The sequence below is a fragment of the Oncorhynchus nerka genome, linkage group LG10 (genome assembly GCF_034236695.1).
Source record: "Oncorhynchus nerka isolate Pitt River linkage group LG10, Oner_Uvic_2.0, whole genome shotgun sequence".
Taxonomy (NCBI): Eukaryota; Metazoa; Chordata; class Actinopteri; order Salmoniformes; family Salmonidae; genus Oncorhynchus; species Oncorhynchus nerka.
In genome coordinates, this window is record NC_088405.1 from 29,603,283 (window position 1) to 29,616,371 (window position 13,089).

At 51.0% G+C, this 13,089-nt stretch overlaps 1 protein-coding gene across 5 annotated transcripts in view; it reads left to right on the top strand.

Moving 5' to 3' along the window:
* The window catches only part of smap1 (small ArfGAP 1), a 94,416-nt gene that overhangs the window by 62,416 nt on the left and 18,911 nt on the right, over positions 1-13,089 (top strand). For all 5 annotated transcript variants that reach the window (XM_065023196.1, XM_065023197.1, XM_065023200.1 and 2 more), the window contains 2 exons: positions 2,997-3,075; positions 11,121-11,227. In XM_065023196.1, the coding sequence (XP_064879268.1) occupies positions 2,997-3,075; positions 11,121-11,227 (186 nt within the window). The remainder of the gene's footprint in view (positions 1-2,996; positions 3,076-11,120; positions 11,228-13,089) is intronic.

A 13,089-nucleotide genomic window follows, 5' to 3' on the forward strand; every position in this document is an offset into this window, starting at 1 on the left:
TGTAACTTCATAACGTGTATGGTGGAGCTGTGTGGACTACGTTTTGATGAGGAGTGGCCATGGTTTGGTGTATTGTAACTCCATAACGTGTATGGTGGAGCTGTGTGGACTACGTTTTGATGAGGAGTGGCCATGGTTTGGTGTATCGTAACTTCATAACGTGTATGGTGGAGCTGTGTGGACTACGTTTTGATGAGGAGTGGCCATGGTTTGGTGTATTGTAACTCCATAACGTGTATGGTGGAGCTGTGTGGACTACGTTTTGATGAGGAGTGGCCATGGTTTGGTGTATCGTAACTTCATAACGTGTATGGTGGAGCTGTGTGGACTACGTTTTGATGAGGAGTGGCCATGGTTTGGTGTATTGTAACTTCATAACGTGTATGGTGGAGCTGTGTGGACTACGTTTTGATGAGGAGTGGCCATGGTTTGGTGTATTGTAACTTCATAACGTGTATGGTGGAGCTGTGTGGACTACTTTTTGATGAGGAGTGAATATACCTCACGTTGCAGCTTCAGTGTCAGTGCTCTCTCTCCAATGCCCTTTGTTGACATTTTAGTTTTACTAAAGAGCATTTTAAAGTCTCTTTTCGTCTCTCTCGCCCTCTCTTTGTCACTCCATCTCTCCATTCCGGGTCTGTCTTGACACACATCCCCAGACAGTGGCAGCGTTATCATTCTCTTTTGTAGTGTTAATAAGGCAGCTGTCAGGCTGGCTGGTGACATCCTTGTGTGACAGGCAGACTATTTGTTTTTCTCCTGCTGGACCTTTTCTTCCCAAGATGAGCCTCACCGTGTCGGGGAACTGTTGCACACCGCTTCCTCTCTCCACGGTGGTGGTGTAGTGTGCAGCGCCTGGTCGTCTTGGTTGGTTTGTTTCAGCACTCTAGTGCGTGGAGGTTTGCGGTTCCTGGCTGGTCTTGATTTCTCCTGGTATGTTTTTGGTTGGGTTCGTTTGTGCTGATCTTTGCTTAAACAGCCTTTCTGTCTCTGTCTGCTTTGTGTGGACTGTGGATGTTTGCTTTTAGGTGGGCGTTTCTTGCTTTTGACTGTACTCCTACTTGGTATGCAGCTATTTGCGGCTCTTCTGTAGGTGTGAAGGTGATGATAGTGGACGTGGAGGAGAGTGTTTGGCTGTTGATTACAATGCTCACTTTGTTTGCCTGGTGTTGCTGGAGTTGAATTGTTCCCTGGCCTCACCTCAGGTTAGGAATCCGCTGTCAACAACAACTAGACCTAGTCCTGAGATCTGAATTGCCAATCACAAACTAGAGCCAGTCCTTACATCCAATCACAATCTAGAGACAGCCCTGAGATCCAGTCACCAACTAGAATCAGCGGGAAGGCCAATTACCATCGACCAGTCCCGATTCCTAGAGATGGCATTTGCCAATGTGTGTCTGTGTTTCAGAATGACTACGGTAGGCCTTTCTCTAACTCAAAGGGCCAATGTGTCTGTGTTTCAGAATGACTACAGTAGGCCTTTCTCTAACTCAAAGGGCCAATGTGTGTCTGTGTTTCAGAATGACTACGGTAGGCCTTTCTCTAGCTCAAAGGGCCAATGTGTGTCTGTGTTTCAGAATGACTACGGTAGGCCTTTCTCTAGCTCAAAGGGCCAATGTGTGTCTGTGTTTCAGAATGACTACAGTAGGCCTTTCTCTAGCTCAAAGGGCCAATGTGTGTCTGTGTTTCAGAATGACTACAGTAGGCCTTTCTCTAGCTCAAAGGGCCAATGTGTGTCTGTGTTTCAGAATGGCTATGGTAGGCCTTTCTCTAGCTCAAAGGGCCAATGTGTGTCTGTGTTTCAGAATGACTACGGTAGGCCTTTCTCTAGCTCAAAGGGCCAATGTGTGTCTGTGTTTCAGAATGACTACAGTAGGCCTTTCTCTAGCTCAAAGGGCCAATGTGTGTCTGTGTTTCAGAATGACTACGGTAGGCCTTTCTCTAGCTCAAAGGGCCAATGTGTGTCTGTGTTTCAGAATGACTACGGTAGGCCTTTCTCTAGCTCAAAGGGCCAATGCAGCTGTTTTTATCTCAGTAGCAAATCATTTCTGGGTAACAATTAAGTATCTTATTGTGTTTTGTTTTTCACAATTTTAATTGAAAACAAAAATAGCGTCTTAGCAAAGAGCAGTTTCTCAAGCAAGAATGTAGCTAGGACTGTCTGGGAGTGGTCTGAGTAGGGAGGGTAAAACTGGAAAATAGCTGTTATTGGCAGAGAGGTTTGGAACTCCCTTTCGTATTGGTCTATTAACTAATTTGGTGATGTCACCAGGCATGCCAAAACTTTGTCCCACCAAAAACAGGCTGACATTTCAGGCGTTTTACATTTACATTTACATTTAAGTCATTTAGCAGACGCTCTTATCCAGAGCGACTTACAAATTGGTGCGTTCACCTTAAGACATCCAGTGGAACAGCCACTTTACAATAGTGCATCTAAATCTTTTAAGGGGGGTGAGAAGGATTACTTTATCCTATCCTAGGTATTCCTGAAAGAGGTGGGGTTTCAGGTGTCTCCGGAAGGTGGTGATTGACTCCGCTGTCCTGGCGTCGTGAGGGAGTTTGTTCCACCATTGGGGGGCCAGAGCAGCGAACAGTTTTGACTGGGCTGCGCGGGAACTGTACTTCCTCAGTGGTAGGGAGGCGAGCAGGCCAGAGGTGGATGAACGCAGTGCCCTTGTTTGGGTGTAGGGCCTGATCAGAGCCTGGTTTTAAACCGCCCTTACACTAAAAGGACATTTATAATGAATTGCACAGTATTAATCCAACCTCAGAGTGTGAAAGTATAAAACACTGAAAAATCTCATTTTTGACTGCACTGGGCCTTCAACTTTGTGACAGTAACTGATGGACACTGAATAGTAATGGTGCACACTAATTCAGCTCGATCCTTTTACAACAATATAAACCTGCATTGTAGGGCTATGCTCTACCTCTGACTATGTGCTGACTCTCTCTGCTCTCTCTCTTCCTCTTCCTTCCGGTTTCCACAGAAGAAGGTGGAGCTTCAGACAGACTCCAGAGCCAATCCCAGGAGGACCCCCGAGCCGGCCATCGACCTGCTCGGCCTGGGTAAGGCATGACCAGCAGATCCTAGAAATGGAGGGGGGAGGAGGGGGGGGAGGGGGGGTGTATGACAGAGTGAAAGAGGCACGTGTAGAAGGGTGAGAGGTGTTAATTAAACTGACCCGGCCAGGGAGGTGGGGTGGAGGTTTGGGTCTGTCTAAAAAAATAAAAAATTCAAAGATTTAAAGCATGTATCTTCCTGATGGAGGCAGTATGTTTCCATGGCTCGCTCCCAGAGTGGCCATCCCATAATAGATGGTCAGTTGAACCCGGAACAAAGAGAGGCTACTTTCAAGTGGGAAGAGATAGAAGAGCCTGTGGCACTCATTTCATTGCCCTGTCCCTCTCTGTTCAAAATCCCCACCATGCACAGCTTCTTTCTCTTCTCTCTCTCTTTCTCTCTCAATTATTTCCTGTTCTCTCTCACGGGGCAAAATTTTGTTCACACTTAAAGGGCTAAATTATGGATGTTCTAACATAGTGTTATATAAAGACTACCATCATGCTGTCTTACCTCTCTCTCTATTTCTCTCTTCTATTACTCTCTCTAATTTCTCTCTCTCTCTAATTTCTCTCTTCTATTGCTCTCTCTAATTTCTCTCTCACTCATTTTTTTTCTCTATATTGCTCTCTGGTCAAACTCCCCATCATACATGTCTCTCTCTCTGTCTGAATGGTACATTGTCTACTAATGGTCTCACCTCTTGAGGAGGGGGACAGTTTCTCCTCTCGCCACATTCTCATTCTTTCCCTGTCTCTCTCGTTCTCTCTCTCCCCAATGTCTCATGGTGCTTTCCCTGTCTCTCTCGTTCTCTCTCTCCCCAATGTCCCATGGTGCTTTCCCTGTCTCTCTCGTTCTCTCTCTCCCCAATGTTCCATGGTGCTTTCCCTGTCTCTCTCGTTCTCTCTCTCCCCAATGTCTCATGGTGCTTTCCCTGTCTCTCTCGTTCTCTCTCTCCCCAATGTCCCATGGTGCTTTCCCTGTCTCTCTCGTTCTCTCTCTCCACAATGTCCCATGGTGCTTTCCCTGTCTCTCTCGTTCTCTCTCTCCCCAATGTCTCATGGTGCTTTCCCTGTCTCTCTCGTTCTCTCTCTCCCCAATGTCCCATGGTCCTTTCCCTGTCTCTCTCGTTCTCTCTCCCCCCAATGTCCCATGGTGCTTTCCCTGTCTCTCTCGTTCTCTCTCTCCCCAATGTCCCATGGTGCTTTCCCTGTCTCTCTCTCTCTCCCCAATGTCCCATGGTGCTTTCCCTGTCTCTCTCTCTCTCCCCAATGTCCCATGGTGCTTTCCCTGTCTCTCTCGTTCTCTCTCTCCCCAATGTCCCATGGTGCTTTCCCTGTCTCTCTCTCTCTCCCCAATGTCCCATGGTGCTTTCCCTGTCTCTCTCGTTCTCTCTCTCCCCAATGTCCCATGGTGCTTTCCCTGTCTCTCTCGTTCTGACCGCTGGCTACGTCCCTTCTGTCTTCAAGAGAGCGAGAGTTGCACCCCTTCTGAAAAAACCTACACTCGATCCCTCCGATGTCAACAACTACAGACCAGTATCCCTTCTTTCTTTTCTCTCCAAAACTCTTGAACGTGCCGTCCTTGGCCAGCTCTCCCGCTATCTCTCTCAGAATGACCTTCTTGATCCAAATCAGTCAGGTTTCAAGACTAGTCATTCAACTGAGACTGCTCTTCTCTGTATCACGGAGGCCCTCCGCACTGCTAAAGCTAACTCTCTCTCCTCTGCTCTCATCCTTCTAGACCTATCGGCTGCCTTCGATACTGTGAACCATCAGATCCTCCTCTCCACCCTCTCCGAGTTGGGCATCTCCGGCGCGGCCCACGCTTGGATTGCGTCCTACCTGACAGGTCGCTCCTACCAGGTGGCGTGGCGAGAATCTGTCTCCTCACCACGCTCTCTCACCACTGGCGTCCCCCAGGGCTCTGTTCTAGGCCCTCTCCTATTCTCGCTATACACCAAGTCACTTGGCTCTGTCATAACCTCACATGGTCTCTCCTATCATTGCTATGCAGACGATACACAATTAATCTTCTCCTTTCCCCTTCTGATGACCAGGTGGCTTTCGCATCTCTGCATGTCTGGCAGACATATCAGTGTGGATGACGGATCACCACCTCAAGCTGAACCTCGGCAAGACGGAGCTGCTCTTCCTCCCGGGGAAGGACTGCCCGTTCCATGATCTCGCCATCACGGTTGACAACTCCATTGTGTCCTCCTCCCAGAGCGCTAAGAACCTTGGCGTGATCCTGGACAACACCCTGTCGTTCTCAACTAACATCAAGGCGGTGGCCCGTTCTTGTAGGTTCATGCTCTACAACATCCGCAGAGTCGACCCTGCCTCACACAGGAAGCGGCGCAGGTCCTAATCCAGGCACTTGTCATCTCCCGTCTGGATTACTGCAACTCGCTGTTGGCTGGGCTCCCTGCCTGTGCCATTAAACCCCTACAACTCATCCAGAACGCCGCAGCCCGTCTGGTGTTCAACCTTCCCAAGTTCTCTCACGTCACCCCGCTCCTCCGCTCTCTCCACTGGCTTCCAGTTGAAGCTCGCATCCGCTACAAGACCATGGTGCTTGCCTACGGAGCTGTGAGGGGAACGGCACCTCAGTACCTCCAGGCTCTGATCAGGCCCTACACCCAAACAAGGGCTCTGCGTTCATCCACCTCTGGCCTGCTCGCCTCCCTACCACTGAGGAAGTACAGTTCCCGCGCAGCCCAGTCAAAACTGTTCGCTGCTCTGGCCCCCCAATGGTGGAACAAACTCCCTCACGACGCCAGGACAGCGGAGTCAATCACCACCTTCCGGAGACACCTGAAACCCCACCTCTTTCAGGAATACCTAGGATAGGATAAAGTAATCCTTCTCACCCCCCCCCCCCAAATATTTAGATGCACTATTGTAAAGTGGCTGTTCCACTGGATGTCTTAAGGTGAACGCACCAATTTGTAAGTCGCTCTGGATAAGAGCGTCTGCTAAATGACATAAATGTAAATGTAAATGTAAATGTTCTCTCTCCCCAATGTCCCATGGTGCTTTCCCTGTCTCTCTCGTTCTCTCTCCCCAATGTCCCATGGTGCTTTCCCTGTCTCTCTCGTTCTCTCTCCCCAATGTCCCATGGTGCTTTCCCTGTCTCTCTCGTTCTCTCTCCCCAATGTCCCATGGTGCTTTCCCTGTCTCTCGTTCTCTCTCTCCCCAATGTCCCATGGTGCTTTCCCTGTCTCTCTCGTTCTCTCTCTCTCCAATGTCCCATGGTGCTTTCCCTGTCTCTCTCGTTCTCTCTCTCTCCAATGTCCCATGGTGCTTTCCCTGTCTCTCTCGTTCTCTCTCTCTCCAATGTCCCATGGTGCTTTCCCTGTCTCTCTCGTTCTCTCTCTCCCCAATGTCCCATGGTGCTTTCCCTGTCTCTCTCGTTCTCTCTCTCCCCAATGTCCCATGGTGCTTTCCCTGTCTCTCTCTCTCTCCCCAATGTCCCATGGTGCTTTCCCTGTCTCTCTCTCTCTCCCCAATGTCCCATGGTGCTTTCCCTGTCTCTCTCTCTCTCCCCAATGTCCCATGGTGCTTTCCCTGTCTCTCTCGTTCTCTCTCCCCAATGTCCCATGGTGCTTTCCCTGTCTCTCTCGTTCTCTCTCTCCCCAATGTCCCATGGTGCTTTCCCTGTCTCTCTCGTTCTCTCTCTCTCCAATGTCCCATGGTGCTTTCCCTGTCTCTCTCGTTCTCTCTCTCTCCAATGTCCCATGGTGCTTTCCCTGTCTCTCTCGTTCTCTCTCTCTCCAATGTCCCATGGTGCTTTCCCTGTCTCTCTCGTTCTCTCTCTCTCCAATGTCCCATGGTGCTTTCCCTGTCTCTCTCGTTCTCTCTCTCTCCAATGTCCCATGGTGCTTTCCCTGTCTCTCTCGTTCTCTCTCTCCCCAATGTCCCATGGTGCTTTCCCTGTCTCTCTCGTTCTCTCTCTCCCCAATGTCCCATGGTGCTTTCCCTGTCTCTCTCGTTCTCTCTCCCCCAATGTCCCATGGTGCTTTCCCTGTCTCTCTCGTTCTCTCTCTCCCCAATGTTCCATGGTGCTTTCCCTGTCTCTCTCGTTCTCTCTCTCCCCAATGTCTCATGGTGCTTTCCCTGTCTCTCTCGTTCTCTCTCTCCCCAATGTCCCATGGTGCTTTCCCTGTCTCTCTCGTTCTCTCTCTCCACAATGTCCCATGGTGCTTTCCCTGTCTCTCTCGTTCTCTCTCTCCCCAATGTCTCATGGTGCTTTCCCTGTCTCTCTCGTTCTCTCTCTCCCCAATGTCCCATGGTCCTTTCCCTGTCTCTCTCGTTCTCTCTCCCCCCAATGTCCCATGGTGCTTTCCCTGTCTCTCTCGTTCTCTCTCTCCCCAATGTCCCATGGTGCTTTCCCTGTCTCTCTCGTTCTCTCTCTCCACAATGTCCCATGGTGCTTTCCCTGTCTCTCTCGTTTTCTCTCTCCCCAATGTCCCATAGTGCTTTCCCTGTCTCTCTCGTTCTCTCTCTCCCCATGTCCCATGGTGCTTTCCCTGTCTCTCTCGTTCTCTCTCTCCCCAATGTCCCATGGTGCTTTCCCTGTCTCTCTCGTTCTCTCTCTCCCCAATGTCCCATGGTGCTTTCCCTGTCTCTCTCTCTCTCCCCAATGTCCCATGGTGCTTTCCCTGTCTCTCTCTCTCTCCCCAATGTCCCATGGTGCTTTCCCTGTCTCTCTCGTTCTCTCTCTCCCCAATGTCCCATGGTGCTTTCCCTGTCTCTCTCTCTCTCCCCAATGTCCCATGGTGCTTTCCCTGTCTCTCTCGTTCTCTCTCTCCCCAATGTCCCATGGTGCTTTCCCTGTCTCTCTCGTTCTCTCTCCCCAATGTCCCATGGTGCTTTCCCTGTCTCTCTCGTTCTCTCTCCCCAATGTCCCATGGTGCTTTCCCTGTCTCTCTCGTTCTCTCTCCCCAATGTCCCATGGTGCTTTCCCTGTCTCTCTCGTTCTCTCTCCCCAATGTCCCATGGTGCTTTCCCTGTCTCTCGTTCTCTCTCTCCCCAATGTCCCATGGTGCTTTCCCTGTCTCTCTCGTTCTCTCTCTCTCCAATGTCCCATGGTGCTTTCCCTGTCTCTCTCGTTCTCTCTCTCTCCAATGTCCCATGGTGCTTTCCCTGTCTCTCTCGTTCTCTCTCTCTCCAATGTCCCATGGTGCTTTCCCTGTCTCTCTCGTTCTCTCTCTCCCCAATGTCCCATGGTGCTTTCCCTGTCTCTCTCGTTCTCTCTCTCCCCAATGTCCCATGGTGCTTTCCCTGTCTCTCTCTCTCTCCCCAATGTCCCATGGTGCTTTCCCTGTCTCTCTCTCTCTCCCCAATGTCCCATGGTGCTTTCCCTGTCTCTCTCTCTCTCCCCAATGTCCCATGGTGCTTTCCCTGTCTCTCTCGTTCTCTCTCCCCAATGTCCCATGGTGCTTTCCCTGTCTCTCTCGTTCTCTCTCTCCCCAATGTCCCATGGTGCTTTCCCTGTCTCTCTCGTTCTCTCTCTCTCCAATGTCCCATGGTGCTTTCCTGTCTCTCTCGTTCTCTCTCTCTCAATGTCCCATGGTGCTTTCCCTGTCTCTCTCGTTCTCTCTCTCTCCAATGTCCCATGGTGCTTTCCCTGTCTCTCTCGTTCTCTCTCTCTCAATGTCCCATGGTGCTTTCCCTGTCTCTCTCGTTCTCTCTCTCTCAATGTCCCATGGTGCTTTCCCTGTCTCTCTCGTTCTCTCTCTCCCCAATGTCCCATGGTGCTTTCCCTGTCTCTCTCGTTCTCTCTCTCTCCAATGTCCCATGGTGCTTTCCCTGTCTCTCTCGTTCTCTCTCTCCCCAATGTCCCATGGTGCTTTCCCTGTCTCTCTCGTTCTCTCTCTCTCCAATGTCCCATGGTGCTTTCCCTGTCTCTCTCGTTCTCTCTCTCCAATGTCCCATGGTGCTTTCCCTGTCTCTCTCGTTCTCTCTCTCCCCAATGTCCCATGGTGCTTTCCCTGTCTCTCTCGTTCTCTCTCTCCCCAATGTCCCATGGTGCTTTCCCTGTCTCTCTCGTTCTCTCTCTCCCCAATGTCCCATGGTGCTTTCCCTGTCTCTCGTTCTCTCTCTCCCCAATGTCCCATGGTGCTTTCCCTGTCTCTCTCGTTCTCTCTCTCCCCAATGTCCCATGGTGCTTTCCCTGTCTCTCTCGTTCTCTCTCTCCCCAATGTCCCATGGTGCTTTCCCTGTCTCTCTCGTTCTCTCTCTCCCCAATGTCCCATGGTGCTTTCCCTGTCTCTCTCGTTCTCTCTCTCCCCAATGTCCCATGGTGCTTTCCCTGTCTCTCTCGTTCTCTCTCTCCCCAATGTCCCATGGTGCTTTCCCTGTCTCTCTCGTTCTCTCTCCCCAATGTCCCATGGTGCTTTCCCTGTCTCTCTCGTTCTCTCTCTCCCCAATGTCCCATGGTGCTTTCCCTGTCTCTCTCTTCTCTCTCTCCCCAATGTCCCATGGTGCTTTCCCTGTCTCTCTCGTTCTCTCTCTCCCCAATGTCCCATGGTGCTTTCCCTGTCTCTCTCGTTCTCTCTCTCTCCAATGTCCCATGGTGCTTTCCCTGTCTCTCTCGTTCTCTCTCTCCCCAATGTCCCATGGTGCTTTCCCTGTCTCTCTCGTTCTCTCTCTCCCCAATGTCCCATGGTGCTTTCCCTGTCTCTCTCGTTCTCTCTCTCCCCAATGTCCCATGGTGCTTTCCCTGTCTCTCTCGTTCTCTCTCTCCCCAATGTCCCATGGTGCTTTCCCTGTCTCTCTCGTTCTCTCTCTCCCCAATGTCCCATGGTGCTTTCCCTGTCTCTCTCGTTCTCTCTCTCCCCAATGTCCCATGGTGCTTTCCCTGTCTCTCTCCCTCTCTCTCTCTCCCCAATGTCCCATGGTGCTTTCCCTCCCCTGTCGTGGAGAGCAGCTGGATTGTAGATGGGCAATGTCTCTGTGATCACGATCAGTCAGCATCCCTATTTCTCTCCCAGCTGTCTCTGTCTGTCTCTGTCGTCTGTCTCTGTCTGTCGTCTGTCTCTGTCTGTCTCTGTCGTCTGTCTCTGTCTGTCTCTGTCGTCTGTCTCTGTCTGTCTCTGTCGTCTGTCTCTGTCGTCTGTCTCTGTCTGTCTGTCTGTCTCTGTCATCTGTCTCTGTCTGTCTCTGTCGTCTGTCTGTCTCTGTCGTCTGTCTCGGTCTGTCTCTGTCGTCTGTCTCTGTCTGTCTCTGTCTGTCTCTGTCGTCTGTCTCTGTCTGTCTCTGTCGTCTGTCTCTGTCGTCTGTCTCTGTCTCTGTCTGTCTCTGTCGTCTGTCTCTGTCGTCTGTCTCTGTCTGTCTCTGTCTGTCTCTGTCTCTGTCGTCTGTCTCTGTCGTCTGTCTCTGTCTTGGTCTGTCTATTGAGCTTATAAATCTGATTAATGATTCTAAAAATAGCCCTTGAAAACAATTGGCAGTTTGTGATCCACGAATTGAAATGTAATTCCATTTCAACTTCAGAAGTGACATCGCTTTGAACGAAAATCCATATCCACCTGAAAGTAATGGGCCGTTTCTGAGTTGACTGTTTTGAAATAGCATTGAGTTATGTTCATATACCTGTGTGGAGAGGGCTGACTGGGCTTTTTCATTGTATTATGGTTCCACATAGCCTGGTTCCTCTCTAGGTTTCTTCCTAGGTTTTGGCCTTTCTAGGGAGTTTTTCCTAGCCACCGTGCTTCTACACCTGCATTGCTTGCTGTTTGGGGTTTTAGGCTGGGTTTCTGTACAGCACTTTGAGATATCAGCTGATGTACGAAGGGCTATATAAATCAATTTGATTTGATTTGATTCTGAACCCCAAGTAAATAATATCCCAAAACATCCTCCTACATCTGAGGAGGGAAGGGGAATAGGCAGCGCATCATAGATAACCCAGGAGTCATGTGCACACACACACACACACATGGATATGAGATTACGCACAAAATCTATACTGCCTACAGGTCAATGTTTACTCTCTCTCTCTCTCTCTCTCTCTCTCTCTCTCTCTCTCTCTCTCTCTCTCTCAGATGCACCTGCAGGTGGAGCTACAACCAGTTCTGCTGCACCAGTCAGTGATGAGGACATCTTTGGTCCAATGGTGTCCAACCCTCTGCCCTCCTCCAACAATACTCAGGTAACACCTCCCACCACAACCCCCAGGTACCACCTCCCACCACAACCCCCAGGTACCACCTCCCACCACAACCCCCAGGTACCACCTCCCACCACAACCCCCAGGTACCACCTCCCACCACAACCCCCAGGTACCACCTCCCACCACAACCCCAGGTACCACCTCTCACCACAACCCCCAGGTACCACCTCCCACTACAACCCCCAGATACCACATCTTACCACAACCCCAGGTACCACCTCTCACCACAACCCCAGGTACCACATCTTACCACAACCCCCAGGTAACACCTCCCACCACAACCCCCAGGTACCACCTCCCACCACAACCCACAGGTACCACCTCCCACCACAACCCCCAGGTACCACCTCTCACCACAACCCCCAGGTACCACCTCCCACCACAACCCCAGGTACCACCTCCCACCACAACCCCCAGGTACCACCTCCCACCACAACCCCCCCAGGTACCACCTCCCACCACAACCCCCAGGTACCACCTCCCACCACAACCCCCAGGTACCACCTCCCACCACAACCCCCAGGTACCACCTCCCACCACAACCCCCAGATACCACCTCTCACCACAACCCCCAGGTACCACCTCCCACCACAACCTCCAGGTACCACCTCCCACCACAACCCCCAGGTACCACCTCTCACCACAACCCCCAGGTACCACCTCTCACCACAACCCCCAGGTACCACCTCCCACCACAACCCCCAGGTACCACCTCCCACCACAACCCCCAGGTACCACCTCTCACCACAACCCCCAGGTACCACCTCCCACCACAACCCCCAGGTACCACCTCTCACCACAACCCCCAGGTACCACCTCCCACCACAACCCCCAGGTACCACCTCTTACCACAACCCCCAGGTACCACCTCCCACCACAACCCCCAGGTACCACCTCTCACCACAACCCCCAGGTACCACCTCTCACCACAACCCCCAGGTACCATGTCTTCTTCTGGACCACCTCCCAGTGTTGTCAGCCTATGCCCTCTCCCCTGTGGATACAATTGAAGTCAGTGAAGACAGACTGGAGTGCGGGTTTTTGTGTTCCTCTGCAGTAAGAACACACTCATACACACACATTGACCTCAACTCTCACACACACACACACACACACACACACATATAACAGACAAACATTTTAATGTGCAGTCTAGTCCCACATTCCATATCCTCCGAGAGATGGAGAGAGGTCAGTGTATTGTGTTAATTCCACTGTGTGGCCCTGTCCCCAGTTACAACTGACACTGTTGGTTAGTTAAGGCCTGTCAGATGAAAGGACACGGCTCCAATGTATCTGTGGATATTACCACTAGAGAGGGAAGAGGATGAGAAGGGGAAGGATGGGGATGGAGAATAGGGAGAGAGGATAGTCTGAACATGGTACAGAGACAGGAAGAGAGAGGATAGTCTGAACATGGTACAGAGACAGGAAGAGAGAGGATAGTCTGAACATGGTACAGAGACAGGAAGAGAGAGGATAGTCTGAACATGGTACAGAGACAGGAAGAGAGAGGATAGTCTGAACATGGTACAGAGACAGGAAGAGAGAGGATAGTCTGAACATGGTACAGAGACAGGAAGAGAGAGGATAGTCTGAACATGGTACAGAGACAGGAAGAGAGAGAGATAGTCTGAACATGGTACAGAGACAGGAAGAGAGAGGATAGTCTGAACATGGTACAGAGACAGGAAGAGAGAGGGTAGTCTGAACATGGTACAGAGACAGGAAGAGAGAGGATAGTCTGAACATGGTACAGAGACAGGAAGAGAGAGGATAGTCTGAACATGGTACAGAGACAGGAAGAGAGAGGATAGTCTGAACATGGTACAGAGACAGGA